This window comes from Miniopterus natalensis, chromosome 4 (genome assembly GCF_054644295.1).
Source record: "Miniopterus natalensis isolate mMinNat1 chromosome 4, mMinNat1.hap1, whole genome shotgun sequence".
NCBI classification, from domain to species: domain Eukaryota; kingdom Metazoa; phylum Chordata; class Mammalia; order Chiroptera; family Miniopteridae; genus Miniopterus; species Miniopterus natalensis.
Window position 1 is genome coordinate 59,212,555 of NC_142084.1, and position 27,514 is coordinate 59,240,068.

A 27,514-nucleotide genomic window follows, 5' to 3' on the forward strand; every position below is an offset into this window, starting at 1 on the left:
CCATAGATGGTATAGTTATGCAGAGATTTTCATGTTTTAAAAAATAATATGGTTCTTTCCCTTCCTTCCCATTTGGTCATGTTTAATGTAGTGATTAATTGATAATATGAAGGTTATAACTGCCAGTCTAGTGAGAAAAATGTCTGAGATGTGTTGATCTCAATGAGCACTAGTTAGTAAAGTCATTAAAAATCTTTTTATTCCTTCTGATTGTTTACTAGACATCAGTTTAGTCACAATTATTAGGAATTTAGTAAATGCCTGATATGATCAAAGCATACCCAGGCCTTCTTTGGAGGTTCAGAGTACTCTAATCCTGGTAGATGAATGAATATATATATATATATATATATATATATATGCAAGTATATATATTTTGTAAGTATATATATGTGTAAGTATATATATTTTAGTATACATATATTTATGTAAGTATATATATGTATCTGTATGTGTGTATAAGTAAGTATATATATTTCTGTATCTATTCATTCATACGTATTTATGTACATGCATTCACTCATATGTGTGTATATATTCCTTTATATATATATTAAGTATATGCAGAAAAAGTGAGGTTGACCTATGCATATACATTTTTCTTGCAAATGTACTGAGTACTGCTACGGAGGAGAGAGCCTTATGCCAACAATTCCTTTGAAATACATGAAATCTGCTTTTAGTCTTCTAAATCAAAGGGTGGATAGGACAAGTCTTGTTTGTAAAATAAATTTAAGACCTATTTATCTACCAACAGCAAAAAAAAAGGAAATATATGAAATTTTTTTCAGACTAGTTTCTTGTTAGTGGAAGGCATCATTGGGTCATATTAAATAATGACATTTAAAATTTCTCTACTGCTATACAGATGCTAATTTAAGTAAAGATTTTAATTGGAGGAAGTCGTGCAAAATGTAATTATGGTATGTACAATAGACCTGTTTGTTCTCTTTGCTGTGAAATGACTTGAGTGAGACTAATAATTATGCCGAAATAGAATTTACCCCTCTAGAGAATGGTATGTGGTATATTTTAATTTCATAAAGAGGCCCTTCCTAGGGGAGTCTGTCCACCCTGATTATGTCAGGAAAGTGGGGAGAGCATTGGCCTATGTACTCAGCAATTTTAGATGATTACTCTTTAAAAAAAATACTGTGATCACTGAGTGTACAAATCATATACTACTTTTGAATATAATTGTGAAAATGAATCAGGAAGACTCTTAGTAGCCAAAAAGATAATAAAATATATATGGTTGGATTTATATCCTTGCATAATGATAGCAGATAATCAAATAGCAATAAATTCAAATTTTTTCAAGTTTTAGCAGCAAAGACTAGTAAGTTGTTAATATGAATGTTTAATAGCTTATTAGTAAAACTTTCTAAACAAATATTAGATTGTTAGAGTAGTATTTGATATTTTAACATTGTCATTGGATATATCAGTATCTTGTCCATGTTTTTATTGCTTTTATTGATGTAGCAGTAAGAAGGAATAAACTTTTTTAATATAAGAAAAGAGAGTATCACTGTGCCTGAAGTACCACTTGGATACTAACATTTGATATAATGAGGGTCAGGGTTATGTGTGTACGGTTAGTTACTAGATTAAGCAAATTATAGCTAATAGGAGTTAAATGCTTTGAATTTCCCCAGGATCCTGGATTCAGCATAAAATTATCAGATAGATATTTAATTATGAATAAAGTTTAGGTGAAACTATCAAGTCCCTCTATTGAAGTTTTAAAATTTGTCTTTGTTTGAAAAAAGTTATTTTTTTAGGGCACTTTATCTCAATCACTAGTTTAGGAATTACTGCTAATGTAAACCAGATATTGTATAAAAATGTAGACTTATGTTTTTAAAAGGAAGGTAGCAGTACTCCATGAGGAAACATGATCTGAGAAACCAATTCAACCCAAAAAAGTTGCTGTATCACAGTACCTTAGGAACCTTTATGATCTATTCAACAGTTGAACAACTACTCTTGGCCAAGCATCAAGCTAAGAGTTAGAATAATCTTTATTAATTCTTAGTTATATTAAGTTGTGGTTAAATTATTTTTAATACACAGTGTCTATTAAACATATCAGTAAAACAAAAAATAAAGCAAAAAGAAAACTGAAAATTAGGATCAGACTGTAGGATAAATTTCTTTTGGGAAGAATTTCCTAAAGATTAGATAATTCTGTTTGTAATATATAGAATAGATGTTGCAAACTGGAGGTGCCATAGGCTACATTTACGTGTAGCTGTTTTGTTTGGCCTGCAGTTTCAATACTTAAAAATCAGGAATTTCATATAAAAATTCAGATTTGTAGATTTTCATTAAAAATGCAGATTTTCTTTAACAACCTAAAATCTGGCAACCCTGGGCTTGCTGCCTCTGACAAGGCAGCTCTTCAGATCACCAGCTGATTGACCTCTCATTTGTATTATTTGCCTGACTTCTGTGGACCTTCCCTTTTAACCCTTGGTGTAGAGTCTTATGGGCTTCAGTCACAAAACATGTCCTTTCCTCACTTTGGCCCTGGGTTTGGGGCTCACATTACTTTTTGAGACCATCAACCTCTGCCCTATGGATATATTATATTCTCAATTTTTCTTTAGTTTATCAAGTTTAGCCATGTGAATTCCGTAACTGTTGGCATGACTTTATTTATAAATTATCAAGTGTTCAGCTTAATACATTATTTTAATTTGCAGAATCTAAAACAAAGCTACTCTTTCACTAAATATATATTTATACTTATATATTTTTGTTTTGGAGAATAGTTATTTTTCTTCAAAATTTTATTTATATTAGTGTAATAAATCTTGCTATTATTAAATTAATTAATAAAATGTGTTGAAAGATTCTCAGCTTTAATTTTGAATTAAAAAAATTTCCAAAGGCTATAATCCACATTGGGAAAAAAAAAAAGCTCTTTAGGGTTCTTAGTAATATTTAAAAGTGTAAAAAAGTCCTGATACCAAAGAGTTTGAGACTCTCTGATCCTAAAGTGAGTTAGCTTGGACTCTGAAGTATGCAGCACCATTTAACTAAGACATTTTAAGCAAAAATTCTGGGAATTCAGCGTTCTAGCTTAGAATGCTAAGAAATGCAACCTTCTACCTTATGGAGCCTGGAGTCAGGAATTCCCCAGTTCTGAGCCTCTCTGATTGTTCTCTTGATCTCAGTAGAGTGAGTTTTTGGGTAAACAGTGGGAAGAGGATTTTGAAGAACTAAGATGGAATTTTGTTGTGATTTGGGGGCTTACAAATGAGATTCAGATGCTAGAGGAGTAAGAGAATGGGCGATTGTGGGGAAGAAAGCTGGGGTTTCTTAGAGACTAGAGGGGGATGAAAATCCTGTCCTTTCCTGTGAGAGGTAGACAGCCTGGAAGGGAAGGTACCAGGCCACAGGTTCCTGAAGTTTCTCCTCCCTCTTCTTTCCATCCATCCACCCACCCATTGCTGCTCCCCAGCACAGGAGCACGGAGGGAGTCCTTTTTCCTTCCTTTCCCACTTGGCTTACTCTGTCCCATTATTGTAGAGTTCTCACCTTATATCACTGGAGTAATAGAACAGTTAAAAGAAGATATGGGCGGAGAGGAGCATTTCTTTTGCTTTTGCTGGTAAGATAGAAAGGGAGGTGGGCAGGGTGGAGAGGAATTCCCAGCAGCTGTATCCAGGGCAGGGGAATTCAGCCGGGCAGCTGTCCAAGCAGGACAGGATGTATAGTCAGGACGCACGCAGCTTTTTGTTCTCTGGTTGCAAATACCTGTCTTGTCTCCCCCAACTAATTTTTTAGATCCCTTTGGGTTAGGAATTGAATCCTCTCAAATTATTATTCTTAAAAAAATTGTTTTTTTAAAAAAATATGTTTTTATTGATTTTAGGGAGGAAGGGAGAGGGAGAAAAACATCAGTGTGGGAGAGAAACATCAGTGGGCTGCCTCCCATACGCACCCCGACTGGGACTGAACCCACAACCTGGGCATGTGTCCTGACTGGGAATTGAACTGGCAGCCTTCTGGTGCATGGGACAACGGTCAACCAACTGAGTCACGCCAGCCAGGGCAATGCATAAGCAGTTTTTATTAGAGTTCTTTATTTTGCAAACTGGGATTTTAATAGCAATTTTATGCAATAATACGTGTATATCTAATTCTCCATTAAGGTAAACCTTTTCCTTTTAATTTTTAAATGGTATAAACATTTCCACCCTAGCCGGTTGGGCTCAGTGGTTAAAGCATCGGCCCATGGACTGAAGGGTCATGGGTTCGATTCCGGCCAGGGACATGTACCTTGGTTGCAGGCTCATTCCCCAGCCCTAGTCGGGGTGAGTGTGGGAGGCAACCAATTGATGTGTCTCTCTCACATCCATGTTTCTCTCTCCCCCTCCCTTCCACTCTCTCTGAAAAGCAATGGAAAAAATATCTTCAGGCGAGGATTAAAGAAAAAAACAAACAAACAGAAAAAAACATTTTCCAAAAATTATCAATGAAAGGTTAAAGTCGGTGGTGCACAGGCTGGCTAAATAGCCATTGCAGATGGTAAATAAAGAAAAGTTGAACTTATTTAAGGAAAAGGATGGGGGATGGGGATATCCAAAGGGAAGGGCTACACAGCATTGAGTCAAAGAGTACTGGGTCCACAATGGCAGCAAAAATATACTTAGGAAGGTGAAAAAAGGAAGGTGCACAGAGGAAGTAACAGGAGATCCTAGGCTGGGCTGCTTTGGCTCAGTAAGGAGTCGGAGAGAGAAGGGGCCTTGGAGACAGGTTCAGGGGGTAAGCCTGGGATGGGCAGCCGCTGCTCATTGTTCCCCTGGTTGCAAGTCTCATGGGGTCCCCTCAGAGGGAAGAAGGGGGGAGGAGATGGCACTGCCGTGCTCCCCTGGTGGGGAGCGCACACTGGGTCCTTTGTCCTGAATGTATCTCTCTTTCGCAGGTGGAACTCTTAAGGGAGGTCTTGGGAGTGTCTCAGTAGAATATTCATCAGCTTTCCAGGTGTTCTCTTTCAGGGTCCTGGTCTGCACTGATTGGTCGGTGCCAGGGCAGGGGGTCATTAGTCAAAGTAGCTGGTCCTGAGGCAGCCACTTGTCTGGTTTTGCTGCTTTTCTGGACCTGGAGCTGAAACACAACTGAGGCCTAGATGTTATCTTTAGGGAGGAAACACTCAGGGAGCCTAAACCACATGACCAGCCGTATGCTAGGGGAGGACAGGTTACCCTGGGAACAAGGTTCTTGTTTTCCCAGTTTTGCCCCTTGCTGGGCATCCAGGGTTTCCTACCCTGGTGAGTCTCTGTACCTGGCCCATCGTCCTTGCTCTGCTTGTGTCTAACAGCCAAGTTTTTTAAAAAAATGAATTTTACTCTATGAAATGAAAACCATCATAAGAATCTGTGCATAGTAGCTACTGTTTTTATTATTATACTTTATTATTTTGTTTGATTTACATATTCCTTTGTGTAGAAAATTGGGTGACTTGATGTTTTGGTCATATGTAACAAATAAACTTCCCTCCTCAACTTTATTCTCATAAAGTGTTACCACACCAGAAACCCTGTGTGTAAGCAAAACCTTTGGGTGTTCAGTTATTACTCCCACTTAGTTACTCGTCCAGTCATCTTCATCCTTGCAATGTGTGCTATACTTTTTGGGGACTGGAAACTGCAGTTTAGTGGGAGGGACCAGACATTGTGTACACCTTAGGCCCAATTTCCATTAGTCATTCTAATTAAGTTATATAAGTAGTACCGGAAAACGCTATTGTGTGAAAATACTTTCTCTGAAAGTTAGGTTTATTAGGAACCCAATGGTCACCTTTATCCGTATTATCAGGAAGTATGCTTAAAAGTAGGGTACTGGGACAGACTGGTTAAGATGAAGTCATATCTTGGCACTGAACTAAGACTTTGTGCCTTGCCATTTCCATAAGGTTCACTGAAGTTTCCTGACCCTGATTTCATCTTTATCCCCCATATCAGACATCTCTCATGTGCTGCTTCAGATCCTCTTGGCCTCACTCTCCCCAGAGCCTTTGATCACTTTTCAACCCTGCCTGTTGCCAACTCAGACTGGACTCTGACCAACTTTATGCGGACATAATCTGACACCTCATGCCTCGCTCCCCTCCCCTCTTCCCTGGGGCTGTACTCCACGATAAGCCTTTAGAACAGGGGCAGGGAACCTTTTTTCTGCAAAGGGCCATTTGGATATTTATAACATCATTCTCGGGCCATACAAAACTATCAACTTAAAAATTAGCTATGAAAAAAGCTCCTAGATTTATTGAATTTTGAGTCCTGCCTGCAGTTGCCTTGGCAGGGCCAGACCAAATGATTTCTCAAGACATATATGGCCCACCGGCTTTAGAACATCCTTTTTGTATGTCTTTGGTCTATATACAAATGGGTTTTCTTGCGTAGTATTAAACTGTCCCATTGATCTGATGTAGTTTGGCCTGACCTGGTACTACTAATAAAGACCCGAGCTTAAAAACTATGAGGAGGATAGATCTGTTCTTTATAGAGCAGATTAATGTTGAAATTTATCAGCCTCATAGGCATTAGAAAGGATCTAGATGGAGGTACTACTAGTGGAGTGTAACCATTATCATTGCTGGTAAGGATGGGAAAAGGCAAGAGTGGGTTGTAGGGCCTCAGAGAAGTAGGACGCAGACTAGGTTTGAGTTCTGGGTCTACCAGCTGTATAACTTTAGGAGTTTATATCACCTCCCTGAGCTTCAGTTTCTTTTTCTGTAAAATGGAAGTGATAACACCAAAATATGGCTCTTATAAAATTGCTGTGGGCATAAATGAGTTATTTATGTAAAATGCCTGGCACATGGTAGATATTTGGTAGATTGTAGCTGCTGTTATTTTTTTATTTATATTTTCTGGCCAACTTTCTTTATAAACATTTTATTCATTTAAATATGTCATATTTTGCCCGGCTGGGCGTGGCTCAGCGGTTGAGCGTCGACCTAGGATCTAGGCGATCAGGGTTCAATTCCTGGTCAGGGCACATGCCTGGGTTGTGGGCTCGATCAATGACTCTCTCATCATTGATGTTTCTATCGCTCCCTCTCCTTTTCTCTCTCTGAAATCAATAAAGATATATTTAAAGAAAAAAAGTCATATTTTAAGTAATATTTTTTCCAAAAAACACTGGCACATGCTAGACATGCAGTAAATATTTATTGGCTGGGTTAGACATGTAGTAAACAATCATATCATGTTCCTAATAACAAATCTTGTCCTTTGGCTTTTATTTGGCAATAATCTTAGGTGACAAGCTGTAATTCTAAGTGTAGTGGTTTTTTTTCCCCTCTTTTTAAAAAATACAGCTTTTTATTGATTTCAGAGAGAGGGAGGGAGAGAGAGAGAGAGAAACATCAGTGATGAGAGAGTCATTGATCGGCTGCCTCCTGCACGCCGCCCACGGGGGATCGAGCCTGCAACCTGGGCATGTGCCCTGACTGGGAATTGAACTGCGATCTCCTGGATCATAGCTCGATGCTCAACCCCTGAGCCACGCCGACAGGGCAAAGTATAGTTTCTTAACCTTCCAGGTAGCAACTACAAGATGTTTATTTCTGGCATTGTGGGTTTCCTCCAAAGAGCGTCAATTTGCATAATATTGTCCAGAGTTGGTTTTCTTGTTCTGAGCAAAGAGCTATTATTATAGTAAAAGGAACTCAGTGGTCAAGGTCTCTGAATGCTTAGAAGGTATAAGTCCTGCAGAGACAGTACAGGGTTCTTGGAAATACAAGAAGTGAACAGAGAATTTAATTTTTGGATCTTTTCATTGATGATAAAAAAGCATGATATTTATAGGCATTATTGCTTATAGTGTGTTGGATCCTTTTCAAGGGTTTTACCTGCAAGTACAACTTAGTTACTTACAACAAAAGATATAGGCACCATGATTACCTCAAAATTTTCAGAAGGGAAATGAGGCTGGAAGATGTTAATGTGATTTCACAAGATCACATGATTAGTAAGTGGCAGAGTTGGATTTGAATTCAGGTCTCCTGAGCTTACCTCTCCAAAGCTAGATGTGCTCACTGCTTCTCTTGCCTTCTAAGATTTCTCTAAAGAGTGTCTTCTTAATCTTTAAACATTTGAGAAAATATATTTTGCTTTAATTCAGGTTAGAGCAAAACTGGAGGCATTCAACAGTTACTGATTGATATTTCATGTGCAACCCTGGCAAGGTGCCTGATAAGGGAAAGCTAAATGTGACATGCTCTCTTTTCAAGGAACTTACATTCTGGAATTAGAAAAACTCATATACAGCTAAGTATATTACATTCATTAATTCATGCAACAACTATTAATTGTCCCCTGGGTGTCAGGATTGTGTTGATCCTAAAAAAATAACAATGAACAAAAGGAAATTTGGTCCCAGGCTTCATGGGACCAATTATTAGTCCAGCAGGGGTATTATAAATGGATCGAAGCCATTTTGGACCTTTGTAATTAGATATTAGTAACATCCTATGATTAGAGCTAGCTGGGAGCTTACAGTCCTTCCCCCCATTACCACACAACTAGGGGTATGCTACCATGAAATTCTGACTGGATTCTGCCACATATTTATTAGCAGGCAGACACAGCATTAATCCTCCAACCCATTCCTATAAACTCAATGAAGTCAGAGCTCTCAATCACCTACTAGAAAGTTGCCCTTGAGACAGATGTAGCAGGATGTGATACCCTCTGGTTAGAATTATGTGACAGAATCTAAATTCAGGTCTAGGTAGAGCCCTTGGCCAAGAATAGTAATACTAGTAGCACAGGGTGCTAGGTTTGAGTCTTATACTTTGTTCTCCCAAGAATGGAGGTACCTATATAATATTTCCAGTCCATTTTACATGGTTTATGATAATTCTGATACTTTTAACACTGTATATTTTACCAGTGAAAAATTATTTCTGACATTCCTTGTGCTGATTAATGAAAAAAGATAGCTGAAGGCATGTAAAACCTGTTTTTACAGAAATTCTTAAATCTGTTTTGCCATGAACCCCTTTGGCAATGTGATAAAGTCTGTGGACCCTCCTCAGAGTAATCTTTCAAAAGCGTAAAATGCAAAGGATTACAAAGGAAAGCACATATAATGAGATATAGTTATCAGAAATATTTTAAAATACGTGCAATACAGTAATTTGTGCTTCTTTATTACCGTATGAACTAACAAGATCTAGTATTGGGAATAATTGCTTAATTTCAAAGTTGTGACACATGTAAATGCAAGATATTTGTAGTGATTGACATGAAGCTAGCTGTGATTTTTAAAAAATATATATCTTTATTGATTTCAGAGAGAGGAAAAGAGAGGGAGAGAGAGATAGAAACATCAATGATGAGAGAGTCATTGATTGGCTGCCCCCTGCACGCCCCCAACTGGGGATCGAGCCCACAACCAGGCATGTGCCCTGACCGGGAATCGAACCTCGATCCCCTGGGTCCTGGGTGGATGCTCAACTGCTGATCCATGCCCGGCCAGGCGATGGCTGTGATTTTTATTGGTGACATAGTCACTGCTAATACTGTTTTCATTACCTACATCTGTAATTGAGGGTAGTCACTAAATTTCAGAAGTGAGCGAAAAATAAAAGTGTAACTTTTTTCCCATCCGTCTTCCTAGGTGCCCATTCATCGAAGTTAAGAATCCCTGCTCTGGAGTGTGCATTCTTGATTACATCTTTCATATGCTACCTAATCAGCCCTGGGGGTATATTCATGATTAGGATATCAAGTGTTAACTAATTATCCCTACATGTTGATCAAAACTAACACTTGCATTTGTCACTGTTTTTCTTTTTTTGTATAATTTGGTAGGGATTGTGAGACTATACAAATAAAGAAGACAGTGTACAAAGAATTCCATAGGAGAGAGCTATGAAGTGTTTTAAAATAAAGACAAAAGCATCTTGTCTAAAATAAGGACAATATGATAAGAAGATCTAGACAGACTCAAATACAGTGATATACTGTGGCTGTTAGAAAAAATGGGGAGAAAGAATGAAAGTTGTAATTACTGTAATTCTTTAAGATTGAGAAAGAGATCACAGAAAACTATGTGATTCGGGCTTTGTTCTGACTGGTTCAGAAATAAACATATTTCAGTTACAGAGAATAGCATGATGTAGGGGTGGAAGGTGGAAAGACAGAATGGAGCCACACATGAGGAGGGCGAGGCCTAGAAGCCCTTCCACATGCAAGTGGCATAATTATGTTGTCACAGGTAGGAGCACTGTAGACATGTTAAGTTATTTAATTTTCACAACAATCCCATTATTATTTGCGTTTTACAGATGGAGAAACTGGCAGGGAGAGATTAAGTATCTTGCACAGAGTCAAAACTAGGCCTTGTCTGGCTCCACTGGACTCAAAACAACTCAATACAAGATTATACCACTGACTGTGGAGGACAGATTAGGCGGGAGCATGACTGGAGATAGGAAAATCAGGTCAGACTGTTCAGATGATACCGGCAAGAGTGGTAAAAGAGGCCTGAACGCTGAGCATTAAGAACAGGTGAAAAGAAGTTTCCAGCTTGGGAATCTACATGTTTATGTTTTCAAGTTAGACAACAGCCACAAAATAGGATATGAAAGTTCAGTGTTTCTAAGTAGAAATTTTCACCAGCCAGTTTTAAATATGTACTTGGCTGGATCAATTCCTGTGCTACAAGTATCCCTCCCCAACTGAAGGGTGTTCATTAGGAGCAGGATTTTATTGTAATCACCAGTTAATGTTTACAGTAAGCACCCCCTTAGCCACTTGTCTAGATAGGAACACCAGTGGAAAGGTCTCCAAATGTTACATTGTATGGTGACTAAGCTTACAGTTGTAAAAGATACTTAGATTTTGTCACAGCGAAAGAAACATTCAAAATCTGGCTCATTTGCTAGCAGTCAGTTTAAGAAAACGCCAGAGAAATGGGAGGGAAAGTTTTAGGTCAATGCATTCAGGATCTGGAGCAGGATTGGCTCATCTTTGATGTGAAATACAGCAAACACCTCAGTAAGGCCTGACTTCCTAGGCCCAGGCAGTATACTGAGTTCTGAAATAAACAGACTCATGAGGGCTCAAGAAAGGTGAACTTGCATGACTGCCCGGCAGATGCATAACCAGGGTCGGTAGTTCTCCACAATATGTTTGATTGGATTTAAATGGGAGTTTATAAAACATACCTAATCCACATTCTGCTTTTACGGAGGGGCCAAGTCAATTGGTTTCTGGACACAAAGCTTCCTATTGGCTGAGTCCAGGTTCAGCTCGTCGTCTCATTGCTTTGACAGACAAATCAAATCTGTCAGGAGCCTGTGGGCGGGTGACAGGGAAGGCCTGTGAGTGTCCGTTCAGGTGTCCACTCACCCACACAGTTCTTGCTTTCTCATCACTTTCATAGGCCCAGGAGAGAGGCCTCTTAATCTCAAACTCCTGATAGTTCTGGTCAGAAGTATTGTTTTGTTTTTAGTCTGCCATAAAGCAATGATGATTTTCAGGTGAGTCAAGACGAAATGTTAAAATTCACCCCAGAGCTGCTCAGATATGTTCTCTGCATTCCCTTCCATAGGGTTTTCACTTCCATATTTTTATTTTTTACTTTAATGTTGACAGACTAATGGTCTGATTTAAACTATGGTTTCTTAATGAGTAGATTCTCTTTAAAATTCATTGTCAATTGTAGTTATCAAATTGTAGCTCTTCAGGCTGGAAGATAGAAGCTCTTTTTCCGTTCTTAATACTCATGTCTAAGTTGGAAAACGAATTTTTCTTGTAGGATGCAGTGGCTACTTGCACAGGTAAATTTTTATGCCATTTCACTCAGGTTTTTGATGTACCTTATTCAGTAAGGGTTCAATAAGGTAGTTCAAATCTATTTTTATTAAGTCATGCCATGAAATGTTTCAGTGACAATCCTCATCTTCTTTCAAGCTATAAAATAATTAACATTTTATGCCAGCTCATGAGTGGTTTACAATTCAATGTATGCTTCTCTTTCATTAAATGTATAGGAAGAGTTTAATCTTAATGTTTAAAAAAGTTAATTATTTTTAAAAACTCAGTTTATCAGAGTTCAATACACACCTTAATCCAAGGAATACCATGTCTTTATCACACTCTTTGTTTTGTAAATAGCTTAGTTAGTCATTAACTTTTATTATTACAAATTAATGAGAAATAGCATGTTGTTCTAGCTTGCCCTTTACCCATTTAAAATTACTAGATGTATATAATTTAAATCTCGACTTGATTACATTTTAGTAATCTCTTACAAAATGTATTCCATAAGATAGCTCTCTTTGAAATGAGTGTTAAAACTTTTGTTTAGGTTTAAAAATGAGGTTAGGTTATTTTACAGAAAATATGTTTGATTTACCTGATTATTTTGATAATAAGATAATCAAGATTTGATAATATATGTAAGATAAAGATTTCATAGTAAAGCCACATTATAGTTAGATTATAGGGCAGACTTTTCCATAACTTGAATCAGCTAAATATGCAGCTTCAATGTTTGGAGGAAACTATATTTAAATCACATCATAAGATGAAATAATTTTGTCAAATAGTGTTATCTTGTCAAAGGTATAATGAAGATTTGATTTTTCTCAACCGTTTCTCAGTTTCAGAGATTAGACAAAGTTCCACTAAGTGAAACAATCGCAGATGTAATTAACTGGATAAGTTATGATAAAGTCTCTGGCATGTATCCAAGACACTGAGCAAATGAGTACACTGTGACCTGGATCACAGCTCCTTTAGTAAGTCAGGTAGTTTCCAATTCTCTGCTTTCAGGAGACCTAATTGACTCATTAGCTTATAGAGCACTCAAAATAATATTTGATGTTAGAGCATTGTATGTTTCTTTTGGAGAGGGATGCACTATGGCAGGAGTACAAAGACTGGAGTGATGTTTAGTTTCATCCCCTATATTTCAGCAAGGTTTTCAGTGCTTTACTTTTGTAAAAAACAAAAAAAGGACCAGAATTCATGTTCATTGCTCTGTCATTTTATTCATAAGTCAGTCATCCCATGGATTCATTTCATTAAAAGATGCTTCTCTAATACAGTTTTTACTTTTTATGTTTACCAAAATTTTGAAATATATTTGTATGTTCTGATCAATCATGTACTATTAATAGTAATGATAGCTCAGTGCAGAAGAAAGGTAACCAGATAAATTAGAAATTTTACTTTATATAAATATTTTTTTAAAAAAGGGCTTTATGTCAGGGTAAAATACTTCGTGGAAAGTGGAATGGAAATACGAGTCCATGGGGAAAAAGTGAAGATATAAAATTACTGACTATAAAAGAACAGTTTTTTTCTTAATTTAAAAAATAGTTGATAGTATCAGTAATAAAATATCGTTACCCAAATTTACAGACATTTATGGTACTTGGAAATTGATAGATATATTAAAAGGGATTTTATTTTAAAATATAATATTTCAGAAATTATATCCTTTTCAATTATTTAAACTCATTTTTGAAAAATTTTATACAACAACTTAAAAATATACAAAGACTTACAAAGTTTTTAGTGGGTACATGAGCAAAAAAACTTGACAGTTATTGTAGCTAATGTGTGCACACCTTGATTTATTACTCTTAGACATATATTCATGGACTCCCTGAAGATTTTAGCTTATATGTACAAGCTTCTTACCTCTTTTCCTACTGTTTTTTATGTTATTTTTATTTCTTCTGTTGGTCATTTCTGTGATATTTCTACATAACATATTGAAACCTGTATTTCTTACTAAATCAATTTTAAACATTACTCTTTCACTCTTTCTTTACCAAGACCTTCCCTTTTGTCTATTCCTTTTCACAACCCAATTGCTTTTTTCATAAGTTGACATTATTTTATATGTCTATATGTATATATCCATCCATACACCTACCCATCCGCCTGCTTGCCCTTCCCTCCCTGTACTAAACCAGGTAGTGTTTTGGATTGCTTGTCCTTTTCTGGGCTCATTATCACAACCCATAGGCTCTTTGATGGAGTGTACTCTAACATAAAGTTTTAATACATTCTCATAAGTTCCATCAATTGCATCAGCTTGTACCACATTTTTGTTTGCTTTGTATTTGGACTATGACTCACTTGAATAGCTTTTCATTTTTCCTGGAGTTTTGTTTATTTTTTATTCTGTCTTTAGCATATTCTTAAATTTTTTTCCTCTTAAATTGTAAGCTATACCATTCTATTAATTTCCTCCAAAGATCTCTGTCTCAGAGCCCTCTGTCATGTAGTTGCTCTCTAGATCTGCTCCTGTATAACTGTATTCTGGAATTCAGTAAGGAATACTTTACATTTTCTGGCTCTTTTTAGTTTTTAGATCATGGTTTCTTAAGGAAATTGGTAGTTTAGAGTTTAATGTGTAACAATATGAGAAGAACAAGATGTTGACAAAGATATACATAGAAAAAGTGGTGTCTGGAGATTTGAGGAAAGGCTTATAAGGCAAGATTTTACTTTTGACAGAATGTAGCTATGGTTAACCTAAGTCCTAGTCTCTTATTTCAGAAATATTCATTGAATACCTACAATTTGGCAGGCACTTGACAGAATTTAGGTGCTGAGATACAAAGATAAAGGAGCTGGGCCCTGGCTGGGTAGCTCGGCTGGTTAGAGCATTGTGTGGATACAAACAAGGTTGCAGGTTCGATCTCCAGTGTGGGCACACACAAGAACACAAGAAGCAACCAAATGCATAAATAATTGGAACAACAAATTGAGTCTCTCTCTCTCTTTCTCCCTTGCTCTCCCTCTCTTAAAAAAAAAAAAGATGAAGGAGCTGGTGTTGAGGCAGAAGAACCTGTAAGTAGTTGATACAAGGATAACAAGCAGCTAAACATGTTAAAAGAAAACATTCAAGGAATTCTGGGAACCTTATATTTTTATCCTTAATTGCTGTAAATTCTCTTATCCCATCCAGTAAGCACACTGTAACAACTGTGCTCATCATGTCCCAAGACCAATATGTGTTTCAGATAGGAAACGGGTTTACGTAGTTCAAGGGGGAATCAGCTGATACCCATAAAAGAGGGATGGGAGAGGGGGTATTAGGGAAAGCCACCAAACTTTAACATTTACAATTAGTGAGTGACAGATCCGATTAATACAGCAAAGCATAATGAACCATTTGGTGGGGAGTCTCCTAACAGCCCTCCATCCTGGAAAAAACCATACTTATGCAAATTTCTAACTGGTGGAATATGATTGGGGAGATTTTAAACCAGGGACCCAGTGCCTTGTCTCCTTTGGACCAGCTCTTATTCTGGAGTTTTCTCCAAACTAGTTGACCATAGAGTAAAACGAGACATTTGTTTCATCTTGTCATCATAGTCAAAGGCATTCATCCTCATACTTTTGAAAGAGATTCTTCTCTCTTGGAATTTTAGTAAGCCCACACACAACACCCCCTTTATTTCCCACCCCAATTCTGAACTGGTAGCCACATGATCAGGAAGATAGAGAGAGGAAGTATACAAATCAAAAAATAAAACAGTAACACGTGCTGCTTTTTATGTGCCAGGCACTGTTCTGATCTTCATAGCAATCCTATGAAATAGGTTCTCCGCTTATCTACATTTTATAGATAAGGGAAACTAGAGCATGGAGAGGTTAGTTGCCCAAGGTCACACAGTACGTGGTGGAGCCGGGATTCAGAATCAGCAATTTGATTCCAGAGCCCAATCTCTTTTACCACGGTGTTTTCCTGCATTGCATTTCACCTCAGTTACTGACAGAGCTGTTGGAGATAATGGCCTTAGGGCAGTTGGCCAAGTGGGCTTCCTGATCCTGCACCCCCCATTTACAGCTTTACCCAGGCATGCTGGACAACTGCAACCCCCCCCCCAAGTGGTATGGGGGAGCAGAGCCCGTGTGCCCAGCTCTCTTTCTTTAACACCACTGCTTTGATAATTCCTCCTTCCTTTCCTCAGGAGGACAGAGGGGGAAGGGCTTAGAGACATCAGGAGTGTTCCTTGGAGTTGTTCCACATAGGAACAGGGAGAATGAGGAATAAAATATTCTCTCCTTAGCCTTCTCGGTTCATTTAAGAGCAAGTCTTTTGGCGGGAGTTAGCATAGGTTGGGCAGGAGCTGGAGAAGGGCAGCTCCCCCATCAGGTTTTCAGCTGAAGCACCGGCAGCTCGTGGCGCAGCTTCAGCTGTGTGCCACTGTGTGTGCTTTTCCACCCCGCTTGCCCCGGCTCATAGCCCACTTTCTCCTGCTGCCTGCTTTATTTGAAGACAAGGGAGAAGCACACAACAAACAAGAAAACCCAAATCAGGTCATTTTAAACAAGCATCCTTCCTCAGGTTTCCTGAAACAAGCCAAGTTATCTTTAACTTGCTCTCCCACATCATTTGCCATAGAGAAAGAGCAGCAGAATGTTCCAGTAGAAAGAGCATAGTTTTAGAATGAGAAAGTTAGGACTGAATCCAACTTTGTCACTGAACAAATTACTTAATCTCTCTGTGCTATTCTTTCCTTACTATTCTATGTAAAAGAAAGTGTAAGACCTACCATAGGATGGTGTGAGGAATAGAACTGGACTATGCTGGGTTTTTGACACTCAGCAACACAAGGTAGCTTCTATTGTTAATAAAGATATGAAATCTACAGTCTTAAACTTGTTGAATGCTGAAAAAATAATTTCAGCTGTTATACGAGCAATTTTCTTAGGCAAGTCGCCTTTCAGCACTGCTGGGAAATGGGAGCACTGGTTAATATTCAGGTATTTTGTCTGATTATGTGCAGATACACTCATGTGTGAAGGCGAGTGCCCAAAACAAATCTGCAAGCATACCTCCTATATGCAGTACTGGTTACATATATGTTGTATGCAAATTGGTTTTAATTTTAAGACTTCATATCTTCATTTACCTTTTTATTTCCAAGAATCTAAATTTGCATTTAAAAGCTCCCAGTGCTTTTTTTCTGTGACCTTAAGCTAATGCATCCAAAGATTGCTGCTTTCTTCAAAACACTTTAGCTTGGTTGAAAAATACCATGAGTTCCAAAGGCACACCGTGTCTTTAAGAGTTGGTTGGTTATATCTTGGGACATGAAATAATCAAAGGATGTTATGTGTCTTTGTTTTTTCTTCTCTACGGTATTTCCCATGTCCTGTGTCCCTGTCCCCCACATCCCCTCTCTCCTGTGTTGCACAAAAACTGATGTTTGTTAGGTAAGCTTGACAAGTCTTTACTACCTGGATACCTGTCTCCTCCCCACTTCCCCACATGCCTCTTAGTCTACTTGACACTGGAACACATTCCCTCGAGGTTTGTTTGCCTGTTCAGGAAACCAGACTTGGTGAGGAGGGGAAGGAAGACCGAAACAAAAACACGGAAACTGATGCGGGGAAGGAAGAGCCGCTATATGCACTTGACTTTGGCGACTTGGTCCCGGAAAGAAAATGCAGCATTGATGAGCTCACCAGATTACATGTTTTTTATTTTGTCTCTTCAGTAGAGTATTGCTTCTACCTTTGTTTGAATCCCCAATCTAGTCTTTAATTGTTGACCTTAAGCAAGCCACTTAACTTTTTGAGCTTTAGTTTTGTGACTTGTAAAATGAGGAAGATAATAGGATCTATCCTTTAGGGTTGTTGTGAGGATTAAAGGAAAGCTCTCTTAGACCTGGTAAGAGGACGAATATGTATTGAATCTGGATTTGAACCCAAGCCTCGCTCCCAAGCATTCTCCCCTTGCCCTTCCCCACATGAAATTTCACGGCAGTGTGACATACAGTATGTAGGGGGAGCCTACATGCTCTGACCACTGAAGTAGCAGAGAGGTCTGATTAAGTTAAGTGACTCTTAGGATCATAAAGCTAATGCAAAGCAGAATGAAAACCCAGGGAAGGGTTTCTAATTGCTAGTGCAGAATGCTTTTCCCTCCAGCATAGTGCCATGAAGAGAAGGTCTTTAATATCTAATGATTTGTTATTTTATCTTTTACATTGAAAACTGCTTGGGATTAAGTCCATGGAACCATCTGATTATAGATGCTTTAATTGTTAGACTTAATGCAGTAAAGATTACTTTGGCATAATGATTTAGGTGTATGTGCTGAGTCATCCAGCGTGGATGTTAGTAATTACTAAAATAAAATTATACATATTGAGCTTGGTCCAAAAGAGGTTGACTTGACTTTTAAATAGGCAGTTTTACACATATGGACCATAAAACAAGTATTAAATGTGAAGTTAAGTACATGCTGACCATATGACACAGCAGCCTTACTGTTAGGTATCCAAGGGAATAAAAATGAATGTCTTCACAAAAAACAATGAAGGAGCATTTTAAGTATGCTTTTCCCCCCCTGAAGTCCCTGGGCTTTCCAATTTAAGTGTGAATTCTAGATATATGAACTTCTTTACAATATTCTTATTATAAAGATGAGGGCTACTAATTCTAATGACATTACTGCTGCAAGTGACATTTGAGTGTGAGATCCCTGGTTTAGGATTTGATAGCCAGGATTATATGCTAGAGCATTAAAGGGGATTGCATTATTTAATTGGGCAGGCAGACTCTGTAGTGTAGTCCTGGTATGGTTCCTTTTAGATTCTTGAGATTGGATTTGTAAAGTGTCTCTTTATTGATGTGAATTTGTGAGTCTCTGATTTCTTTGAGTATGAAGAAAATCCTGTTCTACTTTCTTTCTTAATGGCAGGAATTTAAAACTCAGCTGCCTGCCTGGCAGGTCCATGTGGAAGATAGCAGTGTCGGTATGTGGGAATTCAGGCCAAGTGTCTCCAGATCCTCTGAATTTTCCAGAGAATTATAATGTGAAATCTTCTGATTTTCTACTTTTGGTCAATACTGTGAGGACTACAAAAAATACAGCTGTGGACTATATTGGGCCTATGGACCTTGAGGGTATGACCTCCGGTTTGGAGACTGAAATATGGATCTGGATCTAGAAAGGGTGAGGGGATGGGAGGATTAATTTCATATTCAGTAAAAACTAGATAAATCCAATTTAATAAAAGAGAAATCTAATCACACTAATACAATCAAGAAAGCTAGAGAAATATAGATTGATAAATTTCAAAACCTCACATGACCACAAATACTGAGAGAAGTAAAAATCATAAGAATTTTCTTTGTTTGGAGTCTTAAGAGTATTTCAACAATCTATCCTACTCTCTCTTTATACCCTGAAGTTATTTTAACATGTAATTATTGAAATGAATGTGCATTACTCTGTTAACATAGGATGTGAAATACGTTTTATTAAAAAACCCCACAATTGCATCAATATTGGTTTAATTCTTTGGCCAGATTTAAACTTTCTTATGAGTGAAAATGGACAGTGAATTAAAACTTGCTCTGCTTGTGTGTTTGACAGATGAGAAGAAGCAGGTGATTTGAAAATGACTGATTGAGTTAATAGTGAATATTCTTTGACTTATGCTATCCCAATATATGAGAATTTGAAATTATGGAATTTATTAACCAGGGTTTTCATATTTCCAAAGTTTTATGGTTGTGAAATATGCCAGTTTGTGGTTCAGTGGCCATGTTCTTTGGATGTCCAAGGGCTATATAGCAGAGGTAATGACTCAAATGTCCTTCCATTTTTTTTGGTTCTCTCTCCCCTAACCTTCTGGTATACTCACCACCACTTGTTTCTCATCTTTTCTTGCATTCTGTGGATGCATTTTCTGTCTTCATGTCATGTGTTTCATTTATAATTATCTCCTAGTTTCATTGAAGGTGGAATTTATTTTTGTTATTTGCTTTATTGTTTTGGGGATGATTTTAGAGAGCAGAGATGGTGGTGGAAATGTTTCTGTTCCATCAGGAACACTGTGACTGAGAATAACATAAGGGACCTAATTTAGATCGGATGTTTAAGAAAGATACATGTAGGGAAATAATAATTAGGCTGTGAAATGACAAATGAATGGGAGTTAGCCCCAAGATTTCAGGGCAGAGCCCGGCTGGGCATGGCTCAGTGGTTGAGCATCAGCCTAGATTACAGGAGATCGTGGTTCAATTCCCAGGCGAGGCACATGCCCGGGTTGCGGGCTCGGCTCCCGTTTGGGGGCATGTGGGAGGCAGCCGATCAGTGACTCTCTCATCATTGATGTTTCTATCTCTCTCTCTCCCTCTCCCTTCCTCTCTCTGAAATCAATAAAGATATATTTTAAAAAAAAATGTTTCAAGGCAGAAAATGATGTATGTAAGTCCCCAGACTAGGAAACTGGATACATTGGGCCAATTAGGAAGGAAGCTAAGCCGGCTGAGCGTGGCTCAGTGGTTGAGCATCGACCAGGGATCCAGGAGATCGTGGTTCGGGACATATGCCTGGGTTGCAGGCTCGATCCCCGGTTGGGGACGTGCAGGAGGCAGCCCATCAGTGATTCTCTCTCATCATTGATGCTTCAACTTTCTCTCTCACTCTCCTTTCCTTTCTCTGAAATCAATAAAAATATTTTTTTATTTTAAAAAAATGGAAGATATTGAAAGATGATGCAAGATGTGGTTGAGATAGGGGCAGGGGCCAAGTCACCTAGAGAGCTTGAAAAATATTTGCTGAACATCATAAAGCCTTGTGTTGGTAAATGCAGAAAGACACACTCTGTCCTTTAGAAGCTTATAGTCTAGCTGAGCAGATGACCCATATATTAAAAAGTTTATATCATGTGACAAAAGGACAGGTAATACCTGAGCAGTAGAGATCGTTTTGACTTACAGGAATTGGGGAAGAAAAACTCCCTTTTGGTTAGGGAGAGCAGACTTGTTCTAGGGCGCTTCAGAGACTAGACCACAGTAGGACCTGCTGGAGAAAGTTAAAAGAAGAGGGCTGTCCCTTCAATGTAAGAATAGCCAGCACTGAGCCTCCTCACCTCTGAAGTGGGCATCATGCCTTCCTCTAGTCTTCTCTGGTCCAGGCTACATGTGGTTCCAGTGCCTTGATTTATTGTTAGTGGTAGCGTTTTTAAACCCGTCTACATCTTGAAGACCATTCTCTATAATGCTCCACTCTGTGAGCGATACTTTTAAAATTAATTCTCCATAATTGAATGGAGTATTCCAAATGTCAAAGAAACGGTGAATGGGGCGTTTAGTGATGTTTGTACTTCTTACAGTTGGCTAGATGAGCAAAGATTGATAAGCTTCCTTTGTGAGTATTGTCCTTGTCTAATTTATCAGGCAGGTCAGCTTTATTTCTTATGCGAAAAGCACACTGGGGGAGGGGTGACAAAGAAAAAATAACGATCATCACACAGATTGTTGTTTGGTTGCTGGTACTGCCAGCTAAGTCCGAGAAAGCAACAATATCATTACGTAGTTTGGCTGTATTAGAATAAGCTCTTTGTGATGCATCCATCCATTATAGAGTGGGGTGGAGTGGGATCTTGTTAAAACAGAGATTCCAAACATTTCTAATTGTGAAGGTTTCAGAAACTTAAATCTTTGAAATGAAAAGAAGTGATGATATTTGGATATAATGTTTGATTTTGATAGTTAACAGTAATAATTGATTTATAACATCATTCTACTGACATTGCTTTGTGTTTTACATATACACTATACTTTGTGGTTTACTTTTGGATCCAGTAGCAGTTTTATTTGTGTAATTGCCAGGAGTATTAATAAAAAATTAACGAAGATCACTAACATAAAAAATCATCACTAAGTTTCTTCTTCATATGGTGGCTTTCTAAATGTTAGGAGTATAATTCAACTTAATTTTCTAGTGTAATTTATTATTTTAATGAGAAGTGAGCATAACCCAGGTCAGTAGCTTATTCATAGATAACAGTTCTATACAAAGTATGCAACCAAATCATTTGCTGTTTCCTCCCCTTCCCGAGAAGCACATCCATCCACGTTGGTTCACCTGAGCTGTTAACATCGTTAGTAATTAGACAGTCACCATTTGGGAAACAGCATTTGTTGCAGGCAAGACTCATCAGTGGATGCTAAAATCTGTGGGTGAAGGTATGATGTGATACTATATTTATGTAGTCTCAGAATCTTCCCCACAAGAAAAATGTACAAAGGGAAAACTAATTATGTTACAGTGGAGAAACCTAGCATTTACAGCTGTAACCAAGTGACCAGAGTTGCCATCATCAGTAGTGAGACATGGACTCATCATGGGCCTTCTGGTGTGACGCGCTGAGCAGGGCACAGCATTACCTCTGTGCAGTGCTTGCCGAAGTGCATAACCTGGATTTAGTCATAAGGAAGCATTAGACAGACCCAAATTGAGGGGCATTCTACAAAACAACTGGCCATTACTCCTCAAGTGTCAGGGTCATGAGAGTTAAACTGCCCCAGATTGGAGGAGACATGACAATTGCATACGATGTGTGATCCTGGACCCAAAAAAAGGACTTCAGTGGGGGCAGTTGGCAAAAAAACTGTATAAGGTTGGCTCTAGGTCATTTAATAAATCTTGTTGATGGTTAATTTCCTGGTTTATATGAGGTGTTAACATTTAGGGAAGCTGGATGAAGGGTACACGGTAATTCTTAGAACTATTTTTGGAACTTTTTGTAAGTCTGAAAGTATTTCAAAAATGAAGTTAAGCCACAACCACAATATAAGGTAATTCAACTCAGCTGAGAAACTAAGACTTTCATGCTTTTACCTTGTGACGTCTCTTTTGATTGTTTAGGGGTGGTTTTCCTTGCCACCTAAATCTCCACTAAGGAATTTGGGGATAAGTGAGGCATTGCTGGATTGGTTTGCAACTGCATTTTGAAAGGTTTTGTTTAATTAATTAATTTACTTATTTATTTTTGTACAGAGCTGTAATTACATCTTTGGGTTTCCAATGACTCTGTAGGTTATTTGAGCTTTACTGTTGTAGCCACCAGAATCCCTGGCTGGAAACTTAGCTCTTTAATTAACTTACTGGTTTGTTTCTGTTTTTATTATTATGTTCTGAATTCAGGTTAGTCCTATGAATTCTTCTGCTATGTGCCATATATTATTGAATTTTATGTTTCTTGGTTGTTGCCTAGGGCGAGCTGATTTTTGTATAAAAATATTTTATTTAAAATTGAAATATCATACCAAATATCTTATTTTTCTCTCAGAAAAGACAGTTTGGAGTTTTTGTAAATACAATAAATAAGTAAACTTACATTGGCATAAGCACCAAGTGGTAACCTTTCATTGGGTAATAATTAGAATGGAAGAAATTAATACATGGAAATATTTCTGTTAACAGAAGCAGTTATTAATATATGACTCATAGGTTCTTAATTCTAGAAGAAACTTGACGAGGCTGTTTTGACCAGTGTGGGAGAGGAAAAGAACATGGTCTTGGGAGTCAGGAGACCTAGTTTTGCATCCTGCATTCATCACTGCTTATTATTGTATCTTGGACAGGTCATTTAACTTCTCTGAGCCTTAAATTTCTCATCTGTAAAACTGGAATAATGATAGCATCTTGCAAAGTTATTGTGAAAATTGAGTGAGGTAGCGTGCAACGTGCGGCCTAATGCGGGTGTTTCACATAGGCCGGCTCTGTTCTGACCTCCAGCCAGGGTATGACTAAGCTGCCTGCAGCTGACGAGCACCTCCTCTGCTCATAAAGACCTGTAAAGAGATGGGAGCGTATGTCAGTAACCTCTACCAGTATTTCACAAGTCTTTTCCTAGGCAAGTTTTTCCATATCTCTTATTCCAGAGAAATTATTTTCTTTTATATGTTAGCCCCATTAGCTATTACTCCAAAATCTGTTAGACAGGTGTCACTCATTTGTGAGACAGTCCTTTGTGTTTTTTAGGGTTCTTGCTGAAATCATTTGATACAAATAGCTTATGAAATTTATTTTAGGAGGAAGTCTTTCATGAGACAAAGGGACAAGAAAATGTGTAGGCAGTTGGAAGGAAACATTTCCATGTTTAGTTTTCTTTCAAGTTTTGGGTTTGAGTTGGCACTTTGATCCTCTGAGAGAGACCAGCCGTTCCTAAAGTTCCAGTCATTGCTCCAGTTTCACTCTAGTTTCAAAAGTGCTCTCATTTATTCTTTAGCTTTCTGATTTTGATACTGTACTGTTGTTTTGTAAGTGAGTATCATGGCTTTTAGGAATTATTCACTGAAGTATTTAGAGCTGAAGGGGCATATCTGCAGCTTAATCTCAGATAGTTAAGAAAAAATAATATATGTGTGTATATGTGTATGTGTATATATAGAAAAAGAGAGGAGAGGAGAGGAAGGGAGGGCGAGAATGGTGTAGTAGCCACGGCAGTGTTAACAATTGGGTGAATTTGGGTGAAGGGAGTTCTTTGTGCTTTCCTTATAACTGTTTTCTAATTTTGAAACTATCTTAAAATTATATTGGATTGAGTTATATTCCTGTACCCCGAGGAGAAGTGAGCGGCAGTTTCAGAGCTCCGGAGGGAGGTTAGAAGCAACTGGGGAAGCACAGAAAATAAGTGAATGATTCAATAAATTCACTGGCAAAAAATTAGTTGTTCCTTTAATTTAAGGTTATTTTCTTAGCCAGAACAGAATTCATTTTGTGTGGAAGGGCCTATATAGATAGAGAGTAAGCTGCTGCTATATCAAAGCAGAGAAAGCTAATTGGGAGTGAAATCAGATGATAAAAAGTAAAGAATTTTAAATATGTATTTATAAGACATATACAAGGATAATAAGAATATATAAGGCAGAAATATTAGTACTTTAAAAATTATCCAGTGCTCAGGTAATCTTTCTTCTACCAGAGAAATACAAGTTAGTATTCTATAATTAGCACTCTACCCTATGAGTTAATAGGTATTAATTGATCCTATATTTTAAATTGCTATTTGATTTCAGAGTTAACATTTTGCACTCTTAAGAAAAATTTGCACAATGTTCATTATCATTTTTTGTCCTTCAAAAAGAGCCTTCTAAACTAAAACAAAAATTTCTGAACCTTGTCCCTTTTCTTTCATGTCAACGATGACATCTCTTTGGGGAACTCAGAAGCCAGCCGAAGGTAAGAGACTTGGTGTACTGTAAAGATCTGAGGTGCATATTTTTGAAGAACTGGTAATTTTCCTCTCAAAAGTATTTTCTCTCTGTCACTTTTGTAAAAGTAATGCAAGCTGTCAGCCTGTTCATGAATCCAAAGCCATTTATTGGCATAGGAGGGACTGGAGGTTTATGGAAAAACTGTATTTGTACTTTGACCAATTATGGCCGGTCTCCTGGCAACTACAACACAGATTCCTTTTGTGCTTTGCTGTTCACCATGGATTGGCTCAAAACTGGTCGTTCCAATCTCTGGTCAGAACTGCGCTGGGCAGACTTGTCCATGTTGCTCCCAAGACAGCTAGGGACCCATCTTCAGGCCAATATTAGCCTGCCCCGGCCCCAGCTTCCTCAAGGGAACATGCTCTCAGCTTAGATTTCAGCCCAGATTCTAAAGAAACTTCAGTGCGTTGTGTCAGTTCCTGTATCTCAGGGAATTTGTAGGTGTGCCACAGTGGGCACCAGGACTTTATTTTTGAATTGACCATTCTCTGAAGTTACTTGGAACTTTCCAGGAAATTCAGATTTTTATCTACATTCTTGGAGTTTTGTTTTAGAGTTTGTGGTTGAATTGTAATTCCATTATTGTTGCTAAAATATGTATAGGCATGGCTGTTTGGGACTCTGAATGATTTAAAAAATAGTTTAATATGGCACACATTTTTTTATATATGTGAAACTAATTTTATTAGTTTTTGTCTCATCTTTTTTATGTAAAGGTGCTGGATTATTATTATTTTTAAGTTTCTTAAAAAATTGATTTTAAAGAGAGGAAAGGAAAGGGAGAGAGATGGAAACATGGATGTGAGAGAGAAATATCCATCAGTTGCCTCACATACGCACCCTGGCCAGGGATCAAATCCTCAGTCTGGGCATGTGCCCTGACCAGGAATCGAACCTATGACCCTTTGGTGCAGGGGACCATGGTCAACCAGCTGAGCCTCACTGGTCAGGGTGGTGCTGGATTATTTTTGTTTTCTTATTTTTTGGTAGAGCAGGGGCTGGAGATTGCAGTAAAGATGTGAGGAAACATCACATGACTATTTAAAAACTATTCATGTTTTATTTAGTTCAACTGTATATTAATGTTTAGAGAAAATGTATTGACATAAAAACTATAAAAAGAGCAGCACCACATTAACATAGTGGTTACCTCGAGGGAGTGGTATGCTTGGTGAATGGGAGGCCCTTATTTTTTACTTTATGCTTCTGTGTTATTTGACTTTGTTAATAATGAATCTGTTTCTTCTATATTACTTGAAAAAAAGTTTTTATTAAAAAGTTTAAGGAAAAATATTTGTTTAGAAAGAAAAGGGCTGTCTGCTTAGGAACTCTGTAGTTGGAAGATTCCTATAATTTATAAAATTGCTAAAACTTAAAGAAGGCCATTCAGTGTTGTTAGTAAATATGAACGAAGTGTTCATTAGTTTCCAACTTTGTACCAGGCTGTGGGGCTTTCAAAAAATTGGTGGAATAAAGCTAATTTAGCCTAGTAGTAGAGAGCCTGGTGGTGAGCAGACTGCTGGCTCAAAGGCAGGGTTCAACTCCCAGCTCCTGCCAGCCATCAGGTTCTTAACTTCTTTGTATCTCAGTGTCCTTTTACCTCATGGAGTTATCAGCAGTTGTTATAGTTACTTTAGTGATAGCTTCTCTACTAGAATTGAGAATAAGAAATTCAGTTATTTAAAGGATATCTAAATTAAAAAGAAAAAGAAAAGAAACCAACTCATAATAATGGAGAGAGGAGGCCTTTTAGAGCCAGATCCTTGATAAGTACACACATATGTGGTGATGGGACTGTTGAAGTGAGGAGCTCAGGTTCCAAGAGAAGAATCAGGATGGTTTCTACTTAACCTTATTAAGAATAGAATTAAATAAAATGACCAGAGATGAGAGTTGAAAGCTAGAATAGAAGAAACTTAACTTGAGCTTTACATTTTGTTTAATCTTACCCTGCTGAAATGATTCCCACCCTGGCTGATGAATGTAGTTTGAAAAGCAAACTACCCGAAATTTTGATATGCTGTCCTTTGGGACCACCTCTCATCTTCCTTTGTCTTTTCCTCTTCTCCCTGAGGGAGAATTGCTCACACAGTGAGCCACCACCATTATTGATACATACATGTTTCACCTTGGAAAAATGTTGAGGATTAGTAATGTACCACATGGTATTGCAGCTGGATGGTAGCTTCTGGGCTCCAGGGCTCCCACCTCTTGTGTGTTGTCAGCCATGGGGCTTCTGTTCGCCTTTCTGGCCTGTCTTCTCCATCACTGCCCCTTCCCAGGGAACTGCTGTTTTGCACACAGTATGGGTGTTCTGATCCTTCCCTGCTTTGAAGGTGTTTTTATTTTTATTTATTTTTAATTAATTTCTAGATACCAGGCATTTAAATTTTTTTCAATTACAGTTGGCACTCCATATTATATTAGTTTCGTGTGTACAGCATAGTAGTTAGACATTTATATAACTTACGAAGTGATCCCCGCTC

General features: G+C 37.9%; 1 protein-coding gene and 1 non-coding gene across 2 annotated transcripts in view; both read left to right on the top strand.

Annotated features, from left to right (window-relative positions):
• KIF13B (kinesin family member 13B) overlaps window positions 1-27,514 on the top strand; it is a 176,526-nt gene that overhangs the window by 25,364 nt on the left and 123,648 nt on the right. Inside the window, exon 3 of the mRNA XM_087816562.1 lies at window positions 24,978-24,990. Coding sequence (XP_087672688.1) covers window positions 24,978-24,990 — 13 coding nt within the window. The remainder of the gene's footprint in view (window positions 1-24,977; window positions 24,991-27,514) is intronic.
• On the top strand, window positions 632-759 carry LOC148093302 (small Cajal body-specific RNA 15). Its single transcript, XR_015714466.1, has one exon.